The sequence below is a fragment of the Thalia democratica genome, chromosome 1 (genome assembly GCF_965202585.1).
Source record: "Thalia democratica chromosome 1, ktThaDemo2.hap1.1, whole genome shotgun sequence".
Lineage (NCBI taxonomy): Eukaryota > Metazoa > Chordata > Thaliacea > Salpida > Salpidae > Thalia > Thalia democratica.
This window is the reverse complement of record NC_139165.1, coordinates 68,140,751-68,166,275: the sequence shown is the minus strand read 5'-3', so window position 1 is coordinate 68,166,275 and position 25,525 is coordinate 68,140,751. Positions and strand designations below refer to the sequence as shown.

The 25,525-nt window shown below is 26.6% G+C and overlaps 1 protein-coding gene across 3 annotated transcripts; it reads right to left on the bottom strand.

Annotated features, from left to right (window-relative positions):
- Positions 1–1,802: 1,802 nt before the first annotated feature.
- LOC145830186 (V-type proton ATPase catalytic subunit A-like) lies at positions 1,803–11,888 on the bottom strand. 3 transcript variants are annotated; one of them, XM_082938118.1, is made up of 15 exons: positions 11,763–11,888; positions 11,289–11,417; positions 11,013–11,087; positions 10,468–10,605; positions 9,143–9,276; positions 8,818–8,969; positions 8,193–8,355; positions 7,801–7,909; positions 7,435–7,504; positions 6,647–6,814; positions 6,193–6,342; positions 4,674–4,791; positions 3,988–4,082; positions 3,058–3,325; positions 1,803–2,454 (listed from the first exon to the last, which is right to left on the bottom strand). In XM_082938118.1, exons 1-14 carry the CDS (start codon positions 11,848–11,850, stop codon positions 3,061–3,063), a joined length of 1,854 nt encoding a protein of 617 aa, XP_082794244.1. In that variant the 5' UTR covers positions 11,851–11,888; the 3' UTR covers positions 1,803–2,454; positions 3,058–3,060. The 3 variants fall into 3 exon arrangements, with proteins under 3 accessions (XP_082794244.1, XP_082794229.1, XP_082794235.1); XM_082938103.1 differs by having other exon boundaries at positions 9,143–9,280; positions 10,472–10,605; XM_082938109.1 differs by having other exon boundaries at positions 3,061–3,325; positions 9,143–9,280; positions 10,472–10,605.
- Between the last annotated feature and the right edge of the window lie 13,637 nt (positions 11,889–25,525).

The following is a 25,525-nucleotide window of genomic DNA, read 5'->3' as shown; positions in this document are numbered from 1 at the left end:
ATGATAATAAAAACTAATCTAAGTGTATTACAATATCGCTAAGAGAACTAACCCGAAGTTTTAGACCAGGGTTTCCCGAACTGGGCCAAGTAGCCCCCTTGGGGGCCATCACAGAAATTTAGGGTCTACGAGCAGTAAAAGGGGGATCCCACAAGGCCTTAATTTAAAACTTACACGAGATATTCTGGAGTTGATGATGAAGAGCATAAAAAAAAAGGTTTAAGGCGGTTTTAATGGTAGTTTTTTGAGAAACCTTGTTGGAAGTAGTCATGGCTTATTTAATTTCTTTAGAAGGGGCCTTTTGAATTTTTTTTTGAAAATTTTGTTTTAGACTACATAATGCGTATATATAGAATGAACTACTAAACAGGTATGTATAGTACACATATCTTTCTATTAGTTAATTCTATTCACAAGTCAAATGTTAGACTTATGTTTTTGGTGTACATATAGAAAATTATCAAAAAGTCAAAGACTGACATTTCAAAAATAATTTTTTTGCTAAAATGCATAATGTTTTACGTGTACTTATTTAAAGTGAAATCATTATTAAATATTCTTATTCAGCTTAAGCTACACACGTTATATCATTCAACTTTATATCAAAATAAACTCATAAGTAAACTTTAATACTTCTTAGAAAAACGTCTCGTAATTTGAAAATATGTTATGCTTCAAAAAGTCATCTTCGATCACCTTTACAACTTTGTGTGGTATAGACAATTTTTCAATCACATTTTACTGCTTTGCTTAGATATGAGGTATTAATTTTAGTATATCAATGTGTATATAAGAAAAACGTTTAGTCTGTAGTTCTTATATTAAAGTTAGATCCGGTTTTTGCTAAGTACTAAATTGGTTACTATTCTTTAAATTATAACTGTTTAAAAAATAATAATTATAAAAAAAATATTAAATTTACAAAAAAAAGTAGTAAAATTAAAGTTTGAAAACTACTCAATTATTTTTGTGATCAAAGTTTTTTGTGATTGCAAAAATTTTAAATCTTTTATTGATTTAAAAAATACTAGTTAGTTTAATTTATTCCTTTGTTATGAAAAAACTTACAGACAAGTATATATTAAAATTTAAAATAACTCGAATATTTTTATTACTGAGTAATTAATTTTGTATTATAAACTACTAACTTCTTTCTTTTAAGTCTCAAAGTTTTAAACTTTGAAAGCTTTTCATTTACTACACTTATAATATTATGTAAAACTTTGAAACATATAAAAAGTTATAAACAATGTTTTAAAATATGTTAACCACTAATCTAAGCCTTGATAGGTAAGTAACACTTTTTTTAATTTTTTTTTTTCAATAAATCTAACATTGTTTTTTTTTTTGCACAATTAGCTTTTTTATAAACTTAATTAAATAAGTATATAATTTATAGAAACTTAAACAGTTGTTTTTAATTTTAATAGTTTCAATGATTTTCTTAATTGAAATACAATTTATTTTTGTGGCTTATAATAAATGTTTTTGTAGTCTTTCATAAATTGAGCTAGATTTAAACCACTTGTAATAATTTTAAACTTATACAGTTTTTTACTAATTATAAACAGCAAGAACATCACATTATTTTTTTACCTAATAAAAATACTAAAGTAAAAATTTAATATAGGAGTATGGCATACAGTACTTTCTATTAATTTCACTTTTTATATTAGATTTTAATAAGCATTTTTCCTGCATATTTCAACTAGATGTTAAAATATAATCATAGAATACAATACAATTAGGAAATGAAATAAATTATAAAAACAATTAATTAACGAAATCACAATAACTTACACAGGTATAGTTTAATACTCAATTCAATAACAACACACTATAAATCTCTGCAAATATAAACAAATACAATTTAAGTTTAATACTTTTTGTACAATTATGAAACAACAGAGGTTAAATCTATCTAAAATGTTAATGTTTAACTATAATAAAAACAAGAATTTGAATACAGTAAAACTTTTAAAAAGATAGATTAATATTAAATTTTAAGTTTGTCTAGTAGATCATAGTTTTACTAATCACATTTTTTACAGCAAAGAAATCAAATAACAAATTAAAAATAAATAATATAAGGTACTTTCACTCTAAAGGTTTCATAGATATCAAAAGTAAATAATTTACAACACTATTAAAAATACTTTAATAAACATTACAATAAAACCTCTCAATAAAAACGTTTTCTTTACGTTTAACTAACAAATTAACATTGTTTCAAATACGAGCACCTGCACTTATAATTAATTTCAAATACGTTTTATATAAACATTAAACGAATAAATTAAGATGGAAATTTTATTATAGTTTTAACTTTTAAACTAATATATCACTATGTAAAGATGGTGTTGTAAAATTGCAGTAAAATATTGCACAAAATTTAAAACTTATGTAGATTCACGTTAAGCTTTTAAGTGTAGGCGATTAATATCTTGATGGAGCCTGTATAAAGTAAAAATTGCTGATATGTTATTTTTCAATTACTTGAAAGTTACAATGTCAAACTAACGAAAATTAGAATGCAGTTAAAAAGCAACTAAGAGATTTTTTACAACTATTGGTCTGTTAACAATTTATTGTAACTTTATATACAGTCAATTTACTCACTTATTCTAAATTTGAAATAAAAGTATTTTGTTCGAGCTTAATTAAAATAAAACAACCTTTGTAATTTGTTTTATATTTATTAAGATACAATTTGATATTCAATATATTTCGAAAAACTTATAACTTATTTATTTTTTAAATTTTTAGAAACATAATTGATTCATTAAATTAACTTACTTGTGTCAGTTTCAATTTTCTATTTAATAAATGAATACACAATTATGACTACATATGTATTGGACTCATTTTAAAATTTACTTTAGTCTTTTTACACCAAAACCTAAGCTTAACTTAAGTAAAACAAAAACTTGTTTTTCTTATTGTAAACGGTAAGGTTTTTGGATACATTCTAGTATTAAAACTGCAGCGCATCTAAATGCATTGAAAAAAAAATACGACAAAAGTTGTTTTTAAAAATCGAACTGAAACATAACTCACAACCTAATCTTCGAGGTTGCTGAACGCCGTCCTCATCTCGTCGTATATGCGCTCCTGGTTGGCCTTGATGTCCTCCTCCCCGTCCCGCACCGGATCCTTGAACTTCATCTGCGAGATCTCCGTCATGGACCTGCTCAGGCACTCCTTGATCACCTGCCACGTCACCTTGGTTTCCTTGTCGCTCGACTGCTCCACCGCCTGCTTCGCCAGGTCGTGGAATCCGATCATGTTCTTCAGGATGCCCACCGTCTTGTAGAACGGGCAGTACCTGGAATGGGAGAAGTTTGAATGTTTTAAATCATAATTAGAAAAAGAAATAGCTTAAAACGCAGCTGATGGAATGAAATAGCTAACAATTGTGTTTTAATTTGTCATCACTATTTTTTTACATTATATTTGTATTTACCTCATTAATAGTTATAATAAAAGCTTAATCAAACAACAAATCGTTTTTAATATTTTTATCTTACAACAACTTACGCTTTACTTTTTTATTATCAAGTATAAGGCTTCAACTAAAAGAAAGCTATATGCAAAAATATTAATAAGTTAATAAATGCAGTAGAATGATAAATATTATTTTACAATACTTCTAAGCAATTCTAATATAAACTACAGTTAACCATGTCTTAATAAAAAACTAATAAAACTACTTTATAGGTTTACCACATTTCTATTAATTATTAAAAACGAACGGTCTCGACACAAATAGAGACTGCAAAACAATTGAATTTCAAAACTACTCTATACGTTTAAGTTTGGATACATTATTCAAAAGCAAAGTTAATTAAAATGACTTTTAATAAAAGTTTTTTAAAGAGAAACCTTCACTTTTAAAGTTCTCTACAAATAAAGCAACTGGATTGTTCTAGTTGTACTGCAATAAATAAAATAACTTAATTCAGATGAACGCATTAAAATCTTAAAAACCTGTCGTAGTTTGAAAAACCATTTTGCTGTAAAAAGTCATCTTTGATCATCTTTGCAACTTCTAATGTGATTTTGTCCGGTTCAGACAACGAGCTCTGTAAATAAATTACAAGCATAAGTTTTCAATGCAATTTTATTGGCATTACAAACAAAACTGTGAATGGCTCATAAACATCGTTGTGTTGCAATTCGCATTACAAAATATAACAAAACGTTAAATGACTGTTTAATGACCGAAATTAAATTTTAGTATAAAAAATAAACAAGCTTTTAAGTTGTATTTCAAAAATTTGCGTTTGTTGCAAACAATTTTTAACTATACCAGTACTCTATTAACGAGTTATTAGTTAAAATGAAAAAAGTTAACTATATTGTAATCGCTTAACTACAATTTAATTAATTATTTATTTTACAATTAAACTCAGTTGAACGATAATCAAATATAAAATTATTAAACTTTATCTAATAATAAACTAAAAAATTAATATTTGTAACTAAAGTTAGTTATTAACTACAAAAAAACTTTTTTTTTTTTTTATAAACAAATAATGTTTTGTCATTAAAAAAAGTAGAATTAAATTTAATGCATTGGAACAGTGTTATGGTGTAACTGAAAAGTTACATACAAACAGCGCATTCAGTTCGAAAGAAAAACTAGTGCTGATGAAACAATCAATAATCGCAACCTTTCCAACAAGTTGCACGATTTCAGACAATTCTTCTTCTTTTTGGAGAATTTCTGAGCACTGAGCTCTCAGTTGAGTGAAATCTGGAAAGTTGATGTCGTAGTACTCTTCAAGCGATCTGGTTAAAAAAGTATTTGATCAAAAATTGAAACAATTAAAAAAATTAAGTGATATATGAATTTTAGATAGTTCGTAAAATTTAAAGCATACCGAATTTAAGAGCATTGCAGATGAATAAAATATATTTCTAATTTTGCAAAGCAAATAAAAAAACTATAAAAAATCTTAATGTTTTAAACAGTGTTTTAAATTTAATTAGTGCTAAAATAAGACTAACTTACAAAAAGTACAAGTTTTTTTTTTGAAAATGTAGAAGACAATGGTTGATTAAAAAGATTATTTAAAAATAAATAGGATAAAAATCCTAAAAAAATTGTATTTTAGTTGTTTAAAATTTAGTAGAAGAAATATTGGTATCTATAAATGTTAAATTTACTCTTTTTTAATAAATATTTTTTAAGTTTTTTAAAGCATAGTTTGAAATAAAAAAATCAAAATAACATTTTTCAATTGAACTCCATATATTTTTACCTAACTACAAATATACTTTATATAGTAAATATTGAAAATTGAATATTCTATCAGTGTTAAATAAACTAATAAACAACTAATAACATTCAAAACCTACAGTATGTACATATAACTATTTGTAATCTTTTGTTAAGGCCATAGGGGGGTCCAACATTTTTTTACAAAAAATAACAATGGCTTTTATATGAAAGCTTTAAGTACAAACTACAAGCCAGTTTTTATAAAATTCAAAAATATCATTTAACTTTTGAGATATTTAATTTTTTGTAAAAATTTTCCAATATAAACTTATAGACCGCAAATTTTTCGGGGTCAATTTTCTCGGAAATTTTAAAATTCACTAAAAATCTATCTCCTCCTTCATTTTTCAAGCAATCTTCTTCAAATTTTCAGGAAACATTCCTTATAATAAAAGAAAAAAACGTTACTTTAAAACTTTAATAATTTGTAAAAATAAAATTTTTATTACCAAAATTTAAAAAGAAAAGTGTTTTTTTTTTCAATAAAAATATATTTTTACAAAAATTTTTTTTAATTCCAAAGTAACATTTTTTTGTTATTGTATAAAAATTAGACTGTGAAAGTTTAAAGAAGATTGCTTGAAAAATGTAGGAGGAGATAGATTTTAAATAAAATAGTCTTTTTTCGTTGTTTTAGTTTTCCCTTCCCATAAGGAACCTATTATGCGGCCCGACTTTGACTGGTCATATCTCAAAAAGTAATTTGAATTTTTCAAACGATAAAAAGCATATTGAAGCTTAGAAAAAACTCTATAAAGTAACATCAACTTGTAAAAAACATGGTTTACCCCCCCCCCCCCCCCCCCCCCCTATGGCCTTGACACATAGAATTACATTTTTAATAAAAATATTTCAATTGAATAGCCTAGTTTAGAGTTTATATAATAAATATTAAAAAAATTACAAACTTAGTGTATTTGGAATAACTAAGAAGCCAGTTCACGGATGGGAAATGCTTTCTTTGAGCGAGTTTTTTATCCAACCCCCAGAAAACTTGCACAATACCGAGTGTGGCGGAAGTTACAGGATCAGAGAAATCTCCACCGGGAGGGGAGACACTGAAATAACTATCTGATAATTTACATTCTCATACAAATAAAGTACAGAATAGAGACAGATAAGATTTTTTCAAGTTTAGTATTGGTTAGGGTTCCTACCATATACATTAAAAAATTAGTAGAACTAACATAGTATTAAGCTTTTAAATCTTAAGTTATTAATAAAAGCTTTTAGAATTCAGTTTAAAAAACTATCACATTAAAAAAAATTAGAAGTAAATGTTTATAAAAAATTGATAACAAATCCAATGTTTTTTATTTAACTTTTTTTAAGTATAACTAAATTAGTGCAAAAAATACTAACGCTCCAACGAGAGAAACGCTGCCCTGCCTGGAAGGACCACCAAGACACTTGACTCTACCAGCTCTCTCGTAGAAGGAAGCCAATCTGGCACCCAGGTACGCTGGGTATCCTGAATCTGCAGGCATCTCCGCCAAACGTCCTGAAATTTCACGCAACGCCTCGGCCCATCTAGAAAAGTCGTTACATAATTTAAACAAAAATAGTTCATTATATTATGTAACTTTTTAAACTTTTATTGCTTCAAACTTTTTTAATTATTTGAATATTTTTATTTTTATTTTTAAAAGTAACTTTACTAGTAAATTTGACTATTACTATTTAAGAGTGCTCGATTTACAAGTGTAAAGAGCTAATAATACAAATAGAGTGCTATAGTTTATTTTGTTTAACAACAGCTGTTTCGAAAGATAACTTAAAATTACTTAAAATAAGAACTTTACTTAAAATTATTTTAAAATAAGCAGAAGATAAATAATAAGAAGGACAACAAACAATAAAAGTATAATACACATATAAAGAATCGTAAATAACAAGTTTATAAAAAAATTAATGTATTAACAAATATGATTTAACAGTACTGATATAGCATTAGTTTTTATTGTGAAACTAGTAACAAACTAAAATTTAGATTATCAGGAAAATATACTAGTTTCATAAAAAACATTTAGTTCTTAAAAGTCTTTAAATTTTTAACAATTGTCTAATTACTATCTTAGATTTTAAACAAAACTTAAATAGTTTTATTACTTATAAATAATACAGTACTTATAAATCAAAACTAAAATAACCGAGATGTGGAGTCGGCCATCATAGACACGTTGTAACCCATATCACGGAAATATTCAGATAAAGTTATTCCTGTAAAATTACAACTACATTTAATTCCCCGTTTTAATTACATAGATTAAATGATTTTAAAATTGATTTTACTTTAAAGGCGCATTGCAGAAGAAAACAGACTACAAGTTATAGCACATTTTATACTGAACTTTAAATAAGAACGTTGAGTGATTAAAAGAGTTAAATTGAGAAATTGAGTATAGTTGCATGCTGGTATCTGATAAAAACTATAAAATTGAAGTGTGCAGCATTTAACGAAAGCTTAAATTGTTAAGTAAGCATTTAGTTTGCTGACTAGAAACAAATTAACTTACCGGTGTATATAGAAGCTTCTCTGGCAGCGACGGGCATGTTAGACGTGTTTGCAACCAGGGTTGTTCTTTTCATAATGTTGTGTTCTTGTCCACCAACATTGACTGTCAACTAAATATTACATGTTTAAATTAAAGCGTGTTTTAAACAATTTTAATAAAATACAAACTTATTGCTTGTTGATAAATATTTCTTTAATTAATACAATTACTAGTGTGCACTAATGAAACGAATTATACAAAGAATAAAACAAGATATGTGAATTTGTTAAAATTGACAATAAAACAACTATTTTATAAAATATTTTCCAGAAAACAATCACAAACTTATTTTTTAAATATAGTTTTGTTAAAACACTAAAAAGAATACCTTAAATTAAATTTCAACTACCAACCTCAGGGAAATCTCTTAGTACTTCAGACATCTCGTTACCACGCTCACCGCAACCTACGTAAATAATGACGTCACTGTTTGAAAACTTGGACAGTGATTGAGAGATGACAGTTTTTCCACATCCAAAAGCTCCTGGAATAGCTGTTGTACCTCCTTGCACAGCTCTAAAAGAAATACAATACATAAGTAAACGAAAAAATACTTTATTTTAATTTTAGATACCTACTTGATGATGGTAGTATAAAAAATGTTTAATTGAATTTGTCTGACGAAAAAAATAAAACAACTATTTTTAACTATACTTAAATTTAAATCATAGACGAAACGTATTTTATTAGTTTCCACTTACTAAGATTACAATATAGTTGTGTACTAAAAAATTTAAAATGTAAACAAAAGTGACTTTACTTAAACAAATTTATTTTACTTTTTATTAGTAATTCTTTTTTAGTGTTTAGTTAAAACAGCATACTGTGAGTTTACAAGGTTTGCTTTAATAATACAATTTTTATAAAATCTAAACCATACGAAAAATTACAATTGTACCTACTATGATAAGGCCAATAGAATAAATCATTTATATTGGTAATGACAACTTCTAAATATAACAATAAAAATAAACAAACGGGAAAAGAGCATCCAGTACACGTTGACCAGTCAAAAGTGGATGATTAGAAGGAAGCTTTTCAGCGTATGGACGCGGTTGTCTGACCGGCCACACCTGGTTCATGGTGAACCTCTTCTTCACACCATGCACTTCTACTTCTAATATTTCATCCTGTTTTCACACTTTTATATAAAAAGTGCATTTAAAACTTTATCATACCAATTGCTTATCACGATCTTTTTTTTTATTTAAACCATAGAAATTGATTACATTTTAAGATTTTTAATTAGTATTAGTAGTTAAAAGTAAAACTACAAATTTATTTTGACAAAGTTTAAGCTTACATCAACAGTGTATGATCCAGGCTCGGCAATGTACGTTATTCTTCCTTTTTCTTTAGGGGGAAGCATGATTTTGTGGTTTATTAAAGTATTTTCCTGTACATTTGCATACACATCTCCTCCCGTTATAAGATCATCTAACTGTTTTTTAATGCTTTTTGATAATCATTTTTTACGTATGTATACAAATAACACATAATAATATTCTAATTCATATAGCATATATTCTTATTTTTACAAAATGCTTTAAAGTCTAAGTTTTGCTTAATAATAACTTATTATCTTTGTTTAATAAAGATATAAACGTTAAATATTTACGTAAAACACGCAGTTTTTAACTAAGTTTTCAACTTGAATTTTTGAATGTTCTTCACACTTTTGTAAAACTTTTTGTCAAACAAATAAAATTTTTAGTAGTATTTTTTTGGTAAAGTGATGCGCTTTTATAATAGTTTGGATTAGGCAACAAGGGATTTTTCTTTATGTAAAACTTTTAAATTTAGTTTATTTATGACACTAAACAACTAAACTTAAACAAAACATAACTAAAAAATAAGCCATAACTAATACTTCAATTATAATATAAAAACTTATTTTTTAAAATATTGAGTTCTGATCAAACAGACTTTAAAGAAGACAATAAAACTTGAAGAAATAGAATGGTTGCACCATAATTCAACATATTTTTTAATAACATATGCAACAATTTTTTTTCTATTTTTGAAAGAAAGTGAAACATGAGGTAAAAAATACTTTCAAAAGTATAAGATAACTTAAATTATAATGTAATGCAGAAGTTAATTTAATAGAAGAACCCAGAATTATACATAATTTTTTATATATAATAGTTATTTCTTATATATCGAAATTCCAGTATTTTATAAATATATAAATTGTTTAAAGCTCCAGGTTTTTCGATATATTGTTTTAAAATTAAAATGCAAGTTTTTTCAAGATAACTTTTGCCTAAATTATTGAATATTTTAAATAAAATTCTGTGTGAAACTATATCTTTAAGCATTTAAACTTTATTAAAAATAACTTTGTAGTATTCTTTTTTTATAATATATGCAATTTGATATGTATATATAAATTTATATATTAATAAAATGTACTTTTTTATTAATATCTACATTTAAATTAAAAACCTAAACTAAGTTGTAAGTTAGTATAATACTATTATAAAGTTAATCATAATTTTACTAATAATAGTAATATAAAAACAGGCTAAAAAAATAGGTAAATTTATATTAAACCTAAGATTAAACGTTATCAATATAAAACAAAACAGTTTGAATTAAATGCTTCAAAAGCACAAGTTAATTTACTTACTTTTAAAACTGGTTTAAAGTCCCAAACTTTGCTTCTATTTAATGCTTGAGTATTGACACCCCTAGGAATGTAAATTGATTGAGTAGATTGTTGGATGTCTTTTAATGGACGTTGAATACCATCATAAATACTCTCTAAATTATTAAACATAAATTTTTATAAAGAGTAAGAACAAAATTTCGAAAAAAAAAGTTAAACTATATACACAGTATATTTACAGGTTTTAAAGTATTTAACGTATAAACAGTTGCAATAACTTAAAGCAATGAAGTGAGGGTAAAATATTTGGCAGATATAACAATTGTACTAAATTAAACTAATAATGTTATTTTATTAAAATACTACTATAGCACAAATAGCACAAAACAACTTTAAATAAATATACTTTTCAAAAATATCCACTCAATTCTAATTGCGTATTAAATCGGTTTATTATGTTATTTTATATTTTTGTTGTTCGCATAAAAGTCTTTTTTTAATCTAATTTAAGCATAACTAAATGAGTTTAACTTTTTATAAATCGAAAACTAAACCAGCTTACCTAAAATACCAGGGCCAAGCTCAACAGATAGTGGGTTTCCAGTTCTTAAAACAGGATCTCCAACAGTTACTCCAGCTGTTTTATGTAATATAACAATAAATAATCACAAATAAAAAATATTTTAAATGTTAAATATTATACATAATAAATTTTAAATCATAAGTAATCTCAATTACTTGAACAATTTTTACGATTATCCTTATGACTTTAAAAGCTTAAAAACCTTTAAAGCAAAAAACGATTGAATTTTTTGGAATTATTAATGTAAAAACTAACAAGTTTCTTCATAAACTTGGATAGTAGCACGATCCCCTTCTAACCTAATAATTTCACCAACAAGCTCTGAATGTCCTACCCTAACAAGTTCGTACATAGCTGCTCCAGACATTTTTTCAGCAACCACAACTGTAAAAATATTAAAGTTTTAAATTAGCCTACAAACCTTTAAAGTAGTTGTTTAAGAAAGCATTAGTTAAACTAAACTTGAATTTAAAAAGTATATGATATTACTTTACTTCTATCAAAAATGATATATTATATAAACATTGATTTATTTCTAGTTATGACTTATTTCTAGTTTTTAAAATGCGACATTGGTAAATAAGTGTACATATAGTATTTTTCTAGATTAATCTATTGATTTTCTTATCTTAATATAGTTTAAATAGATATTTTGTTTTAAGCTTTTAACTTACTCTACATATTTTAAAAACAAACAACTATAATTTATTAAAAAAAGATCAATTTAACCTGGGCCAGAAACACTAAAGACTCTGCCAAGTAGACCATCCTTTTCATCTTCAACATCTTGAATTTTAGGTAAATTTTCAACAGTCATTTTTTATTATAAGTAATTCTTTTATATAACTGAAACTTGTTTTTAGAAATATTAAACACTAACATTTTTGTATTATACAAATATTTAAGCTTTCATAATACAACAAAATTTTAAGTGATTTTTTAAATCCTACAATTTTGTTCATTATTACAAAGTAATAATACTACTAAAGATTTTATTTTTGTTCATAACTAGTTTAGTTATCGAAACCTTTGCGTGTAAAGTAAGTCAGTTTGGAAATTTTTAAAGCAATGTTATTTAAAACATAACTTTTAGTTTTTTATTTAAACTTTCAAAGTTTTTTTATAGATAATCAAATCCTATTTTTTTAGAAAATAAGTGTATAACAGTTATTTTATGTTAGATTTTAAATTCAAAAAGCATTACAAAAGTTGTAAATTCAAATATGTTTTGTTTAAGATGAGATAAATGACTATATATACTTTTTTAAAACTATATAAGTTCAACACACTTAACATACCAGGTTTAAAAAATGGACAAGAGTTCTAAAAAAAGAAAACGAGTTGCACTAACCATTAAAAACAAACTAGAAGTTTGTAAAATGATAAAAAACAATGTGCCTAAGTCTTTTATAATCAAGCAGTTCAGTCTAGGCAGGTCAACTTAGTACGACATTTTAAAAATGAAGAAAAGTTTAATAAGTTTAAAGCAGAAAAGGAGGAGCTGGGGTTAATCAAAGCCACAAAAGCAAACAAAAAAGTAAGGGAGGCTGGTTTAAAAAGTTGGACAGCGCCCTTTATATCTGGTTTTGTCAGAAATGTGAGAAGGATAGTCCAATAACTGGTCAAATACTCTTAGAAAATGCCTCTGAATTACACTGTTAATTTAAGGTGAACATTCTAAGTCATTTTTAGCAAGCATTGTTCAAATTCATATTATTATATTAAAAAATTGATTTTTTGTAATACCCCAAATTTTGTTTATCCAGACATGTTTACAGAAAAATTTTGTCCGGCATGTCCGTATAAGTGAATAAGCACTGGATTAATAAAATGAGAACTTTTAAAATTACTATATTTTGAAATCTATTTCAGCCATATCTAAAAAAATACTAAAAACTTTGCAAAAAGAAAAAACATATTGTATGCAAATAAATAGATTACAACAGTTATTTTTCTTTTATATACAGTAACCTTTTGCTTATTTACGCACATTGTGTCCACAGAAAAAAATGCGTAAAGATATGAGAGATCGTAAAGATACAAGAGGTATCAAATATACTTACTATAATGGCTGTTTTTTGATATTTCTTTTAGTTAAAAGCAGACTGGGGACTTTTCCACTTTTAACAGTTTGTTTACTTTAAATATAAATATGAAAACAAAAGATAAAACTTTACATAAATAAAATAAAATTTAAATTTATATAAAATAATTATACTTGTAAAAATTTTTTACTAATTTTAATAATAAGTAGATTTCATCTTTATTAATATGTGACTTATTTGGTACTAAATATTTATATTCTATTCTACTCAGCAAATTCAATTTATAATTAAGCATTTGTTTACAATTAAGAAATGGTGTGGTTTCTATAGTAAAATTTGCTTCAATAGCCTTTTACTAAAATATGCATTCGGTGCTGTAACGGATTTTTTTCTTTTGAACAAAATATATAGAATATGAGAAAATGTTTAATAAAAAAAGTTGTTTATGTTACTACAACTTTTTTTAATTTGACCTTTGCCAACATAAGGATAAACTTGTCTTGCATTGTATGAAAGATAAATTAATGGATATTTTGAGTAGGAATGAAATTTTAGGCCATAAGAACTTGAGGAATTGAAAATTTTCAAAAGGTATAAAAGGCATTTAAAAACCTATTTAAATATAAAATATACAATAAACCTAATTTGTGCAAAAAAAAAAATTTTTTGAATATTTTAGAATTCTAAAATGCGTAACTAAACAAGAGTGCCTAACGTCATTATTGGATAAAGATGCAAGAGGTTACTGTATATTATTTTTTCAGATATAGCCTCTTGAATATTTTCTTAAAAATTTACATTGTCAGAATTTGAATTGTCAAAGTTTGAACAGTTGGCAAGCGTTTTTTGTTTTAATTTTTCCAGGGCTTTTTCTTTCAGCTTTTCTAAGTAACTTTTCTTGTCCCTTTTAGTAGAAAATTAAATTTAAGGTAAAAAGTACTTTGGTAGTATTAAATTACTGAAAAAATTTTGCTATTTCAAATGTGTTTTCAAATTAATAAAACTTTAAATAATGAACAAACTTTTATTGAATATATTTGTTATCTTTTATCTCATACAAACTTCATTATTTTACAATTAAAATTGTTCAGATTACAGGTTTTTCAAGGTAAAACAGCAACCTTGCTCTACTTATATTATATAAAGCTTATGCCAAAACTTTAAAAAAATATAAAATTATGAAGTGCTTGAAAAATCTACAGAACTTTCAAGATTAAAACAATTGGTTTAATACTACCTATTAAAATAAAAAAGTAAGTTTTTGAAAAAACAATTTTAAAATAGAAGATACAAAATTTTATCAGCTTACTAAAATAATATTTTTGTTTTGTATAACCATGACAATAACAGTTTTTGTATTTTTAATTTAATCTATTTTTGTGTAGTGGATTATGTATGTATAATGATACGAAGGGCATAGGAGGGTTACACTTTTTTTCAAATTTTGTCTTATTTTTTTCATAATTAAATAAGCTACTTTTTTCTTTTTACAGCTTGTTAAAATTTAAAGTAGCTTTTGAGATATAAGCTATCAAACTTATAACATTCAATAGGTTCTTTATGGGAGCTGCAAACTAAAAGGGCAAAAATAGACCATTTCATTAAAAATCTATCTCCTCCTTCAATTTTTGAGCAATTGTTTTAAATCTTTTTCAGAGTAATCTTTAATAAATTCTAAACAACTTGTAGCAAACAGGTATTTTAATTTTTATTAAAAAAAAAGTCTATATCCCCCTATGCCCCTAGTCTATACTTGGTAATCTTCTTACTTTAGGACAGTTCTTAAATTTTGTTTGTAACATCATAATAACTGAATTGATTTACTTAAAGTTAAATTATGCTTTTATCTATTCAAGTCATCAATAGTAATTATATAAATAATTTTTTTATTCTATATATGCACAAACTTTGTAAAACTAAACTTTTTTAATTTAGTTTAATAAAAATAAGTTCATATCTTGACAATTTTTTTCTAATTAAAAAAACATTTATGATTTGAGTTTACAATTACTAATCAATTTAGATCAAATTAAGGGCATAGGGGGTTAAACATTTTTTTTTCTTATTTAAAAGCTTAAGAGTATATACTATAAGATAGTTTTTTCAGAAAAAAAACTTCAATTAACTTTTGAGATATAACAAGTTTTGTAAAAATATCCTATACAACTGTATAAAATTGATAATTTTTAAAGATAGTTTTCTTTGAATTTGAAAAAATCATAAAAATATATTTCCTCCTTTATTTTAAAAGCAATTTAATTCAAACTTTCAGGAAATGTAGTTTTAATATTACAAACAACTAGTGTGGAGCGGATTTTTGAAAAAAATTTATGACCAAAATTAAAAAATCTTTTTCCCACAAGTTGTTTAGAATTGAATTAAAGATTACTCTGAAAAAGTTTTTAAACAATTGCTCAAAAACTAAAGGAGAAGATGGAATTTTAGTGAAATAGTCTATTTTTGCCCTTTTAGTTTGTGCATCCCATAAAGAACCTATTGAAGTCTATAACTTTGATAGCTTAGATCTCAAAAGTTACTTTGAATTTTTTAAAGTGGTAAAAAGTAACAAGTAGCTAATCTAATTAATGTATATAAAAAAATTAAGACAAAATTTAAAAAAAAAGTTCTACCTCCCCCTTTGATGTTGGTGCAACATCATACTAGGTAATTAACCAAACGTTTTTGGAGGTCAAGCAATCAAGCTGTCATCACCTGGAACTCTACCAACCCCTTTAAAATAAATATAAACTAACAAACTATATACTTATATATATATACTACAAACTTATAAAACTAACCAAAAATTAAAATAAATAGATAATTAATTATCTATTTAACTGAAAAAAATTCCTAGGTGACACACCATTTTAGCAAACAATCACAAGTTTAAATTTTCTCAACACTAAAAACTACAAAGTGTGGGAAAATTGTAAAGCTCAAATCACCAAGCAAGTATTTGCCAATGCTGCAATAAAAATACATCAACAATCCAATTGTGTGGTCACTCCTGACACTGTGAACACACTTCTAAGTTTCTAGATAAAATGATATTCATTAAGTACTATTGCTTTAATTGACTCTAGAGCAGGGTTTCCCAAAATAGGCTAAGTGGCCCCCTTTGGAGCCATGAGCGGTAAAGGGGTCACAGGGGGGCCATTAGGTCATAGTTTTAACCTTACACTAGATATTCTGAAGTTGATGATGAAAAGCATAACAAAAAAGTCTTAGGCGTTTTAATGGTAAGTTTTTGAGAAATCATGTTGGAGGGGGCCATAGCTTTTTTAATTTCTTTAAAGAGGGTTATTCCTTTTGGAAAAAAGTTTTGGAAAACCTTGCTCTAGAGAATTTACAACTGCATGACAATTTGATGAACAAAAATTGATGAACTGTACGAAATTTATTGTATTTATTATCAAAATTACAATTCTTACAAAATTTTTAAAGTGTTTTTCTTTAAACAGGCTTGTTTGAATACTTATCTGAATTTAACAAATCACAGCCAAAAATATTACCTAATAAACAACTGCTAAAAAACTTCAAGTCATACAACACAAAAAAGCGCTTAGTCCAACTCTAATGGCATCTATATTCATTATAACTGTAACTTATATAAGTTTAATACCATTATATATATTTTTTTTAAAGGTAGAAAAACATCAGAAGAACTCACTCTCCCCTCTGCAACGATAAACGTTTTCTGAATGTCAAACGAGTGAGTTTGCGCTCATCTTATTCCATCTGTCCTATCTTTAAGAAAAAATTTACTTTTTAATTAAAAATATAACTAATTCTGTCAATAAACTAAAAAAAAAATTAACTAACCAAAACAAAAACTAATCCTAACCCTTTATTCAAAAACAAAACCCTTGGTGACACGCCATTTAGCAAACACTCACAAGGCAAAAATCTCAACATCAAAAACCACAAGTGTGGGAAAATGATGAACCACAAAGTGTGGGAAAACGATGAAGCTCAAATCCCAACGTAAGTATCTGCCGGCGCTACAACAAAAAACACATCAACATTCCAATCATGTGATCACTGCCACCAGTGTGAACTCACAATCAGTTGTTGCAAACATACATGTATAAATTTATTCTTTAACAAGATTAAACTACTTCTAAAAATCTATAAATTTATCAACAACAAAACAATAACACATATTACATCTAAACTTAATGTATAACAAAACAGTTAAACACAAAACCATTACTCTACATTTTTCTACCAGTGATGATAATTTTTTTCTGACTTCTGTTAAACTTTATAACTACTCTTTTACTATCTGTTCCGTGTTTAAATCCCATAAAACAGGACATAAATAAAGAACTCTCTAGAAAACCGAAAAAATATATAGTTTTTTTTTTTAACTTAAAATGATTCTTCGAAAGATTCTTCGTGCGCCAGGTCCATGGACTAAATACTTTGAGCGTCTTTTTTATCGTTCAATAAACTATGGTAAACATCAGACTCAAACTCTACCTCTTGCAACGATAAACGTTTTCTGGGGAATATATTAGTATGTCCGGCTATTCCTAATGTAAATTATTTTCCATTTGTTTAATTTGCATTCAAATTATTTCTTAAGAACTTAATTTCTTTTCGTAGTCTTTTATCTATAATAACCAAAACAAAAGCCGCTATTTTTTTTTTGTTTTACAGAAAAATCATATGTTGTTGTAAAGGTTAAATATTACTTTAAATTTATTTCGTTTGGAAGAAAAAATATGTGACTAGAACTAGTTTAGATATAGATTAAATTGAATAAATATTAGTAGAATTGGAAATATCTTGGTTAGGTATTGATTTATGAGTAATTTAATATTTTACTGTTTAATTCAGATATCTACATTAAAAAAATTATTTCTCATCCAAGTGCTTGTTTAAATTTTAATCATAATTTATTAAGTTTTGTTAGTTATGACAATCAAACTGTATAGAAGAGTATAAGTTCTTTTAATAAATGGTTAAAAATTTATAAAAAAAAATAATTGAAAACAGTGTTAACTTTAAAAAATACTTAATTAATGTTCTGCTTTGGCTGCTTAGAGCCTATACACAAATTGAAAATTTTTGTTTTTGTGAGATAAAGGCTCAATAGTTTAACTATTCATTTATAAAATCCTAACTAAAGTTTTTACTCTGATTTCAAGTATAACGTTAGAATTGCACAATAACACTATTAATATAACAGTGGCGATCCGTGATGACATCATATTAGTACAGAGTAATCTATCTTAAACACTCAAATAGTATGTTTACATTATCATAAATTTTAAATTTCTTTTTGTAGTTATAACATGGTAGTAAATTTTAGGACTTAAAATTATAATTCTGAAGTAGTTAAGTGCAACATTTATATATAGCGTAATCACGAGTCGCTACTAGTATTGCAAATAAATGTGTGTGAACGAGACTACATTACAACATAAGTTATAAAAATAAATGGGAAAAAGTTGCACAAAACATAGCAGAAATTGAAAAACACCAGTAAAGTTATGTTTAAAACAAAAAAGAGAAAATGAAGCATAAGTGTTTCATATACTTGTAGAATATTTTTTAAGTAGCATTATATTAGTAAAAAATATTAGTCTTATATCTATCTATTTTGGTTAATTATACTTAATGTAGTGCTCAAATATTTCAGAACAATAAAAAACACATTAAGTTTTGTTTTACTGCGTTAACTAAAACAACTATTTAAGAAAACATGAATTGAAGTGGACACTTAAAAGTAAAGGTGGGCAACGTACGGCCCACCAATGTTTACAAAATTATGCAAAATCCGGCTCACAAAAGGTAAAACTCTAGCCTGAGAGCATCTAAATTCGGCCCGGTATACCAAATACCCAAAAGAGTTAAAACACAACCCGCAAAAGAAAGCATATGAAATTTACTCTAGATATATTTATGTTTGAAGTGAAGAGCAAGAAAAAAAGTGTTAAAGGTCAAATTTATGGGAAATTCGAAGCTTACACTAGATGTTTTGAGTTTAAAAATGATAATAAGTTAAGGCCCGTTAAAATGAATTGAATAATTGTGTAATTTTCGTTGATTGAATGAAATTGAAATGCTCCGGCTTGCCAAGGACTAACCTTTTCTACTTCTTGCCCAGCGACTGTAAATTTTTTCACCTCTACTGGACAAGAGCTTAAAAGGTATCTGTGGTGTGTGAGTCAATAACCGAAATGTTCTTCGTGCACCAGGTTTTAGGACCAAATGTTTTGAGCGTTTTTTCTCGTTAAATAAACAACACTACTACTATAAGGTATAAAGTGTAGAAATAAAGTCAACTTGAAATTAAAGTTAAAGTAAAATTTAGGTTTACAGTGTGATGTAATTATTTCAAAACTGCATATTAAAAGCAAAAAAGCATTAAATCTAACAAATCGTTAGTAAACAGTAGCACAGCTGCCATAGTTTGAACCATAGTAGCTAGATTTAAATCAACATGACCACTTAATTACTTTAGGATATTTTTTGTTAAAACATACAGACGTTTATTAAACTTCTGCTTTTAAATTAAATAGCGAAATTAACATTCTGGCAATTATGGTTTGAGCTTATGTAATTATTGTGGTTGTAAATGCTATAGTTTTTAAATATAAGCTTTTAGTTCTTAAAAAATAGTTAAAATTACTATGATTAAGAAAGTTGTTAGCAGTGGCGGCGCGTAGTATTTTTCTTAGAATTTAAAAAATATTTTATTAAAGAAACTCCCCTAACTTAAAACTTTTGTCTTCAGCTGTGTGCACTTCATCTTGTTATTTTTTTTGCTCTTTTTTTGTAAACTGCGCTTGTTGTTTTGTTTATAGCTAGCGTAGCTTTATAGCTTGTTCTTTCTTTTTTTTATTGTTTTTTTTTTTTGAGATGGAGCAACAGCTCCAGCGTTCCACTCAAGCGTCGCCCCCGTTATAAATATAAATTTTAAAATTCTTAATAGCTTTTACTTTTTAATAAACTTTAGTTACATTAGTTTAAGTATATGAGAAGGTGATTAAAAGATAATTTAAGTTTTTAAATTTTAAAAGTGTGTGATACATGAACTTTGGTATTTTCATACACTAAGTTTTTTAATCATAGTTTTAATCTTAGTGCATCAATGTTAAATTAAAAATAGTCGACTATACCCGAAGTATTTTCAATAAATTCTATTAAAGAACATTTACGGGTTCATGTGTTTTTTTACTTGTTCGAATTCCTAAGTTGCTCGTAATTTCGAAAAAGTAGACTAAAATGCATACAAGGTTTGAAAAAAAAAGGAAATTTATCAAAAAGAATAAGTTTTCTTTATTCTAAACACCAATGAAAAAGTAAATAGCTTAACATCTAACTTGATACATACAAATGTTTAGTACTTGTCTTAGTGCCATTTAGTTTAATATTTAATTACAATTCGTTTATTCGACATTACATTTTCAAGAATTGTATAAAGCAAACCTTGAAAAGTAAAAATAATTTCAAAATAAAACTAAACCTAGTTTAAAATTTAACTGCTCTTTTACTACACTATAAACTACAATACAAACAAGCTAACGACTACTTTTAAAGAATATTGTTGATCAGCATTGAGTTTTTTCTTTGATTCTAATATAGTAAATTTTACATTGCAATTAGTTTATATAAATAGAAGATAGTTCAATTACTAGTTAGTTCTTACAAAAAAAAGCTAAGTTATTAAAGTTATTATTTCTGATAAAAATAAGCTAGTATTTCTGATTATCAGTCAATAAATATAGAGTTAAAATTAAGAATTTGTAAACTTTAAAGTTTTAAATTTTACAAAATTTAAAATAACTAAAACTATAAGTTATAGTTTAATCTACCGATGCAAAATGAGAATATTTACTTCTAGTTTAAATTTGATTTAGTTTAGCGCACCACATAGTTTTTTTTTAACATATTTCGGTCATTACTTAAAAAATATGTAGAACTTCTGAATTGACAAGCATAATAACTATATAATTCTAAAATTATATTGTATACTTTTGATTTTAAGTGCAACAATCAAAATAGTCAACTTGGGTTGAAGGAGATAAATAAAAGTTAATTTATTTATTACAAAGAAGGGTAAAATATAAAATTTTACAAAAAAAAGGCTAAAAAGTACAATAAAGCAATTTCTGCAATTTACGATTTAAACTGTTGCAAATTTTATTATGACGTGTTTTGCATGCCAATGTATTTTCGAAAATAATAATAACTTGAAGACATTAAAATCGTACATTGAGCAAAATGAACAGTATTTTGTTCATGTTCGTAGCCTTTTTAGGCTTTTATACGTATTATAAGATAGGAATATTCAGCTCAAACCTAGCAAAAGAACAAAGCAATTATACTTCAGCCAATGAAATTACAAAAACGGTTGAAGGTTTTCTCAGAACCTACTTAGAGAACCAATTAGAAGAGGAGCCCCCAAAACAACCGCATACGTTCTCATATATGAATATAATGAAATTATTAATGCCAGAAGAACCAAATAATAAAGTAGAACTCACTTTGTTAGAACTTATTGAAAAAGTTGCCCACCAAAAGTCGAAGAAGGGAATGATAATGATTATTAACATGTTGATCAAAGCTGTAAATGAAGAAGACTACTTAATAATTATCTCTTTTTTGGTGGTATCATTGAGGTATATACTGTTGATTGTTTATAAAAATAACATTTTAATTATGTTTAGAAAAAGATATTTAAGTTTATACTTTTTTAAGAAGATTTGTAAAATAGAGGATTATATGACGATTATCTCTTTTTTAATGGTAGCATTTAGGTAAAGACTGTTAATTGTTTATAAAACTAGTTTGTTAACTATCTTTTTGAAAAACAAAATGGTATGAATATATTACTATGTCAAAAAGTTTCTTAAAAAGATAATAACTCTGTTATTCAATATTGAATTACTATACCTAACTCGAGGAATAAAATTAACGAATTGATGTGCATGGTTTTAAATATTAAATTTTGTAAGCTCAAGTTTTTGATTTATATAAAATAGTCTCTACCTCTACTTGACACCTTTTTACCGATGATATTTTTTGTGCTACTTTAAACTAAGAGTTAAACCTTAATACACCTTTTAACTTTTTTTATTACATTTACAAAGTGAATATAAAAACTTTAGATTGCTAGCAGCAATTTATTCAATATTGTCAACCATAGAAAGTCTTTGTTATACATTAACAAAGAAATCGGCGATGTCAATTTGCGGTATTGTCACAACAACTAGTCAAGCTTTGGTAATACTAGCTTCCAGGTAAAAAAATGTGCATCAAATAAGCATGTTTCAATCAATAAAATAATTACTCTAAATGATCAAAAAAAAAATTCTTGATTAAAAGTAAAGTATGACTTATGATAAAAAATATTTCAATATTTTTGCACAGCATTTAAAATTAAAGTATCAATATTTCAGATTGCTAGCTGAGTCCTTTGATATAATGGTAAAAACAATTATGCTAATTTTTACACTTGCACAATTGATGATTCGAAAATCTTCTTTCTATGTAATTATGATAATCAGATCAATTTGGAAACTTTTTAAAGGTATCTGCAAAACAACTTGCAATAAAATTGCATTTGTTCTACGAAAAGTTTTTGTAAGAAATAAGGTAAGTAATGTCGATTTTATTGAAACACAATATAAAACATTGTAAAATATTTATATTGTGTCGGAAAAAATTATCATTAGTCTTTAATAGTTTACACCACATTAAACTTGAAAATAAACTTAGAAGTTTCAATTCTTCAAATTTCAGGCGAAGACCAGTTCCGATTCAGATACTGTTACTATTGAAAACGTTGTACCGATGGATACAGATCAAAAATGCTCTATGCCCTTACTTGGTTAGCTTTTTTAAAGTAGTTTTGTTACAAAGAGTTGTTTTAAAAACTTTTGCTTTTGTTTTTTATGAACAATATGAGTATATGTAAAACTAAAACACTTTATATAAAGTCCTATAGAAAAAATTACCAATTAAAATGTTTTTTTAAACGAAGTTCGAACAGTTTTAATTTACAATCCTAAAAAAGTCACTATGTAGTAGGTCCACAGAAACCAGTTGCTTCCTGTAATAAACTCAATTGACAATTAAATAAAACCTGAATAACTGGAATTTACGTATATAACATTTAAAAGTTTATTCTGTTAAAGTAAAATTAAAACACTATCATCTAAATAAAGCCATAAGTTTTTCATACATACCTTTTAGATTTAGCAACAGTAGAGGTAGATATGGTCAAATGTGTTAACTCGATACCATTCGAGCCTCCGCAGTTCCTAGAGGAAAATGAAAAAGCTGAGCAAAAATCAAGGTAACAATATTTCATGAGCCGTTTAGACGTTTTTTTCTAAGTTAACAAAATGAATAAGCACTATAAACATAATTATTAAATACTAAATGATGTTTTTTTTGTTATATAAAATTAAAGTATTTACTACATTAATCGATCTAGTATATTTCAATTTGGTTCAACTGAAATTTATTTAATCATATGAGATTGATTAACCATTTGAGAGACTTGTGTGTTTTAATTAGTTTGAAAAAATAATACAAACTAATTATTTTTGTGTCGTAAATTAAGTAGCTGTAGTTGAATAAAACTGTTTAGGAAAAAAAAAATATATTTGTTAACAGTGTTTTCTACAAATTTGTACTCTTTTTAACGCTTGATGTCGACAAACAAAAGCGTAGTATTTAAAAATATAAATAAAATATAAAAATGCTATAATTTTAAATCTACCTGGTTATACAAAACCTTTTGTTTAAATAGATTATGAGAAGATTATAAAATGTTTGTTTTACATAAACGTTTTAAATTAGGCTTTTTATAACTGAACTAAACAAATTACTCCATATTTTTAAGCCTACAGAAAGTAAAAAGCTCGTGAAAATGTTTCTTAAGTAGAATTTATAAAAGCAATTTGTGTGTTTAATAAAATCTCAATTTCTAAAACAGCACTCTTTTGCGTAACTCTCCTAGCACAAGCAGCTTGGCAAGTATCAGTAGCAGTAATAGTGCAGCCAGTGTTCAAGGCCAGTATAACAGGCACTACCCGTCTCAAACTGGTCAAAATGTTGCCAACCAGCAGCAATCAGTTGCCTCTACTCAAAGTAGAAACAGAAAGATATCTCAAGAATCTTTAATTAACGCAGAGCATGAGTTCAAGATCCGCCACAAAACTATTGAAAACATCAGTGTTCCATCTCAAAAACAAATTGAAAGCATCATGCAACAGTCAAATGTTTCTGAACTAGCTCATCAAGTTTCTACTACTTGTATACCAATAATGGAAACTGAAATTAAAATGGTAACTGATAGTAAGTATGATCATCAGACTGATATTGATTGCATTGCCGGTGAGTCAGTTGTTTCTGTAGGTTATGTTTCTCCAATTCAGAAAACCTTAAACACTGAAGATACTAAGCTACAAAGCGATAATCAAGTTTTAATAGAATATCTGCAAAATCTTTCTTTCCCATCTTTTGCGGAAACACCATGTGTACCTTTGAACCTATCACTACTTACGGAACTTAAGCAAGAAGCTCTACAAAATCCTGAGCACAACTCAAAACCGAACAAAGACTATGTTTTAGCCAGCGATGGTACCATTGATTCGGTCAGCAGCCCTTTAATGCACAACTACTTCGTCCAAGATGGGTTGAACTTTTACAATACCACGCTTAACAGTGTTGCCTTGAGCACGACGCAGACCAGCATGCAGTCTCATTTATTTCCATCAAAACAGGTAATTGACAGACCTAACGTGACAATAGATATGCACAATCAGTCAAACGAAGCTATACCTGTTGAAACTTTTGTAAACGAAACGATTTATGATCATCAGACTGATATTGAGGGCATTGCCGGCGAGTCATTTGTTTCTGAAGATAATGTTCCTCTTACTCAGGAAACAATAAACACTGAACACACTTTACAAAGAATTACCAATCGAATATTATTAGAAAATATGAAAAGTCAATTTCCTTCGCAACAGTCTGAAATAGAAGCGCAACAAATTGGAAAGTTTAAAGTTATTCCCATCACTAACACGAGCGACTTGAAGCAGAATTTTTTTTCTGAACCAGATACGACTGCTGTACAACCCGGTAAACAGATCGGAAGATTAGAAAACCCTGCAGCCAGTTTATCTTTCGATAAAACAACAACTTATTTGAACCAAACATTATTCATGGAGCAGGTTTCAGATAACAAGCAAAAACACAAACTTGAGCACCACTCAGTACCCACCGAAGGTCGTAAAGATCCAGTTTTAATCTGTGATGGCATAACCGACCCGGTCAGTAGCCCTCCGATGCTTGACCACACTGTCCAAGATGAGAAACACTTTCTCAACACCACGCCGAACAGCATGCCGTCGCAGTTCGTTGAAGCTGAACAATTCGTAAACAGACCTTACGTGCCAATAGATATATACAATCTATCTC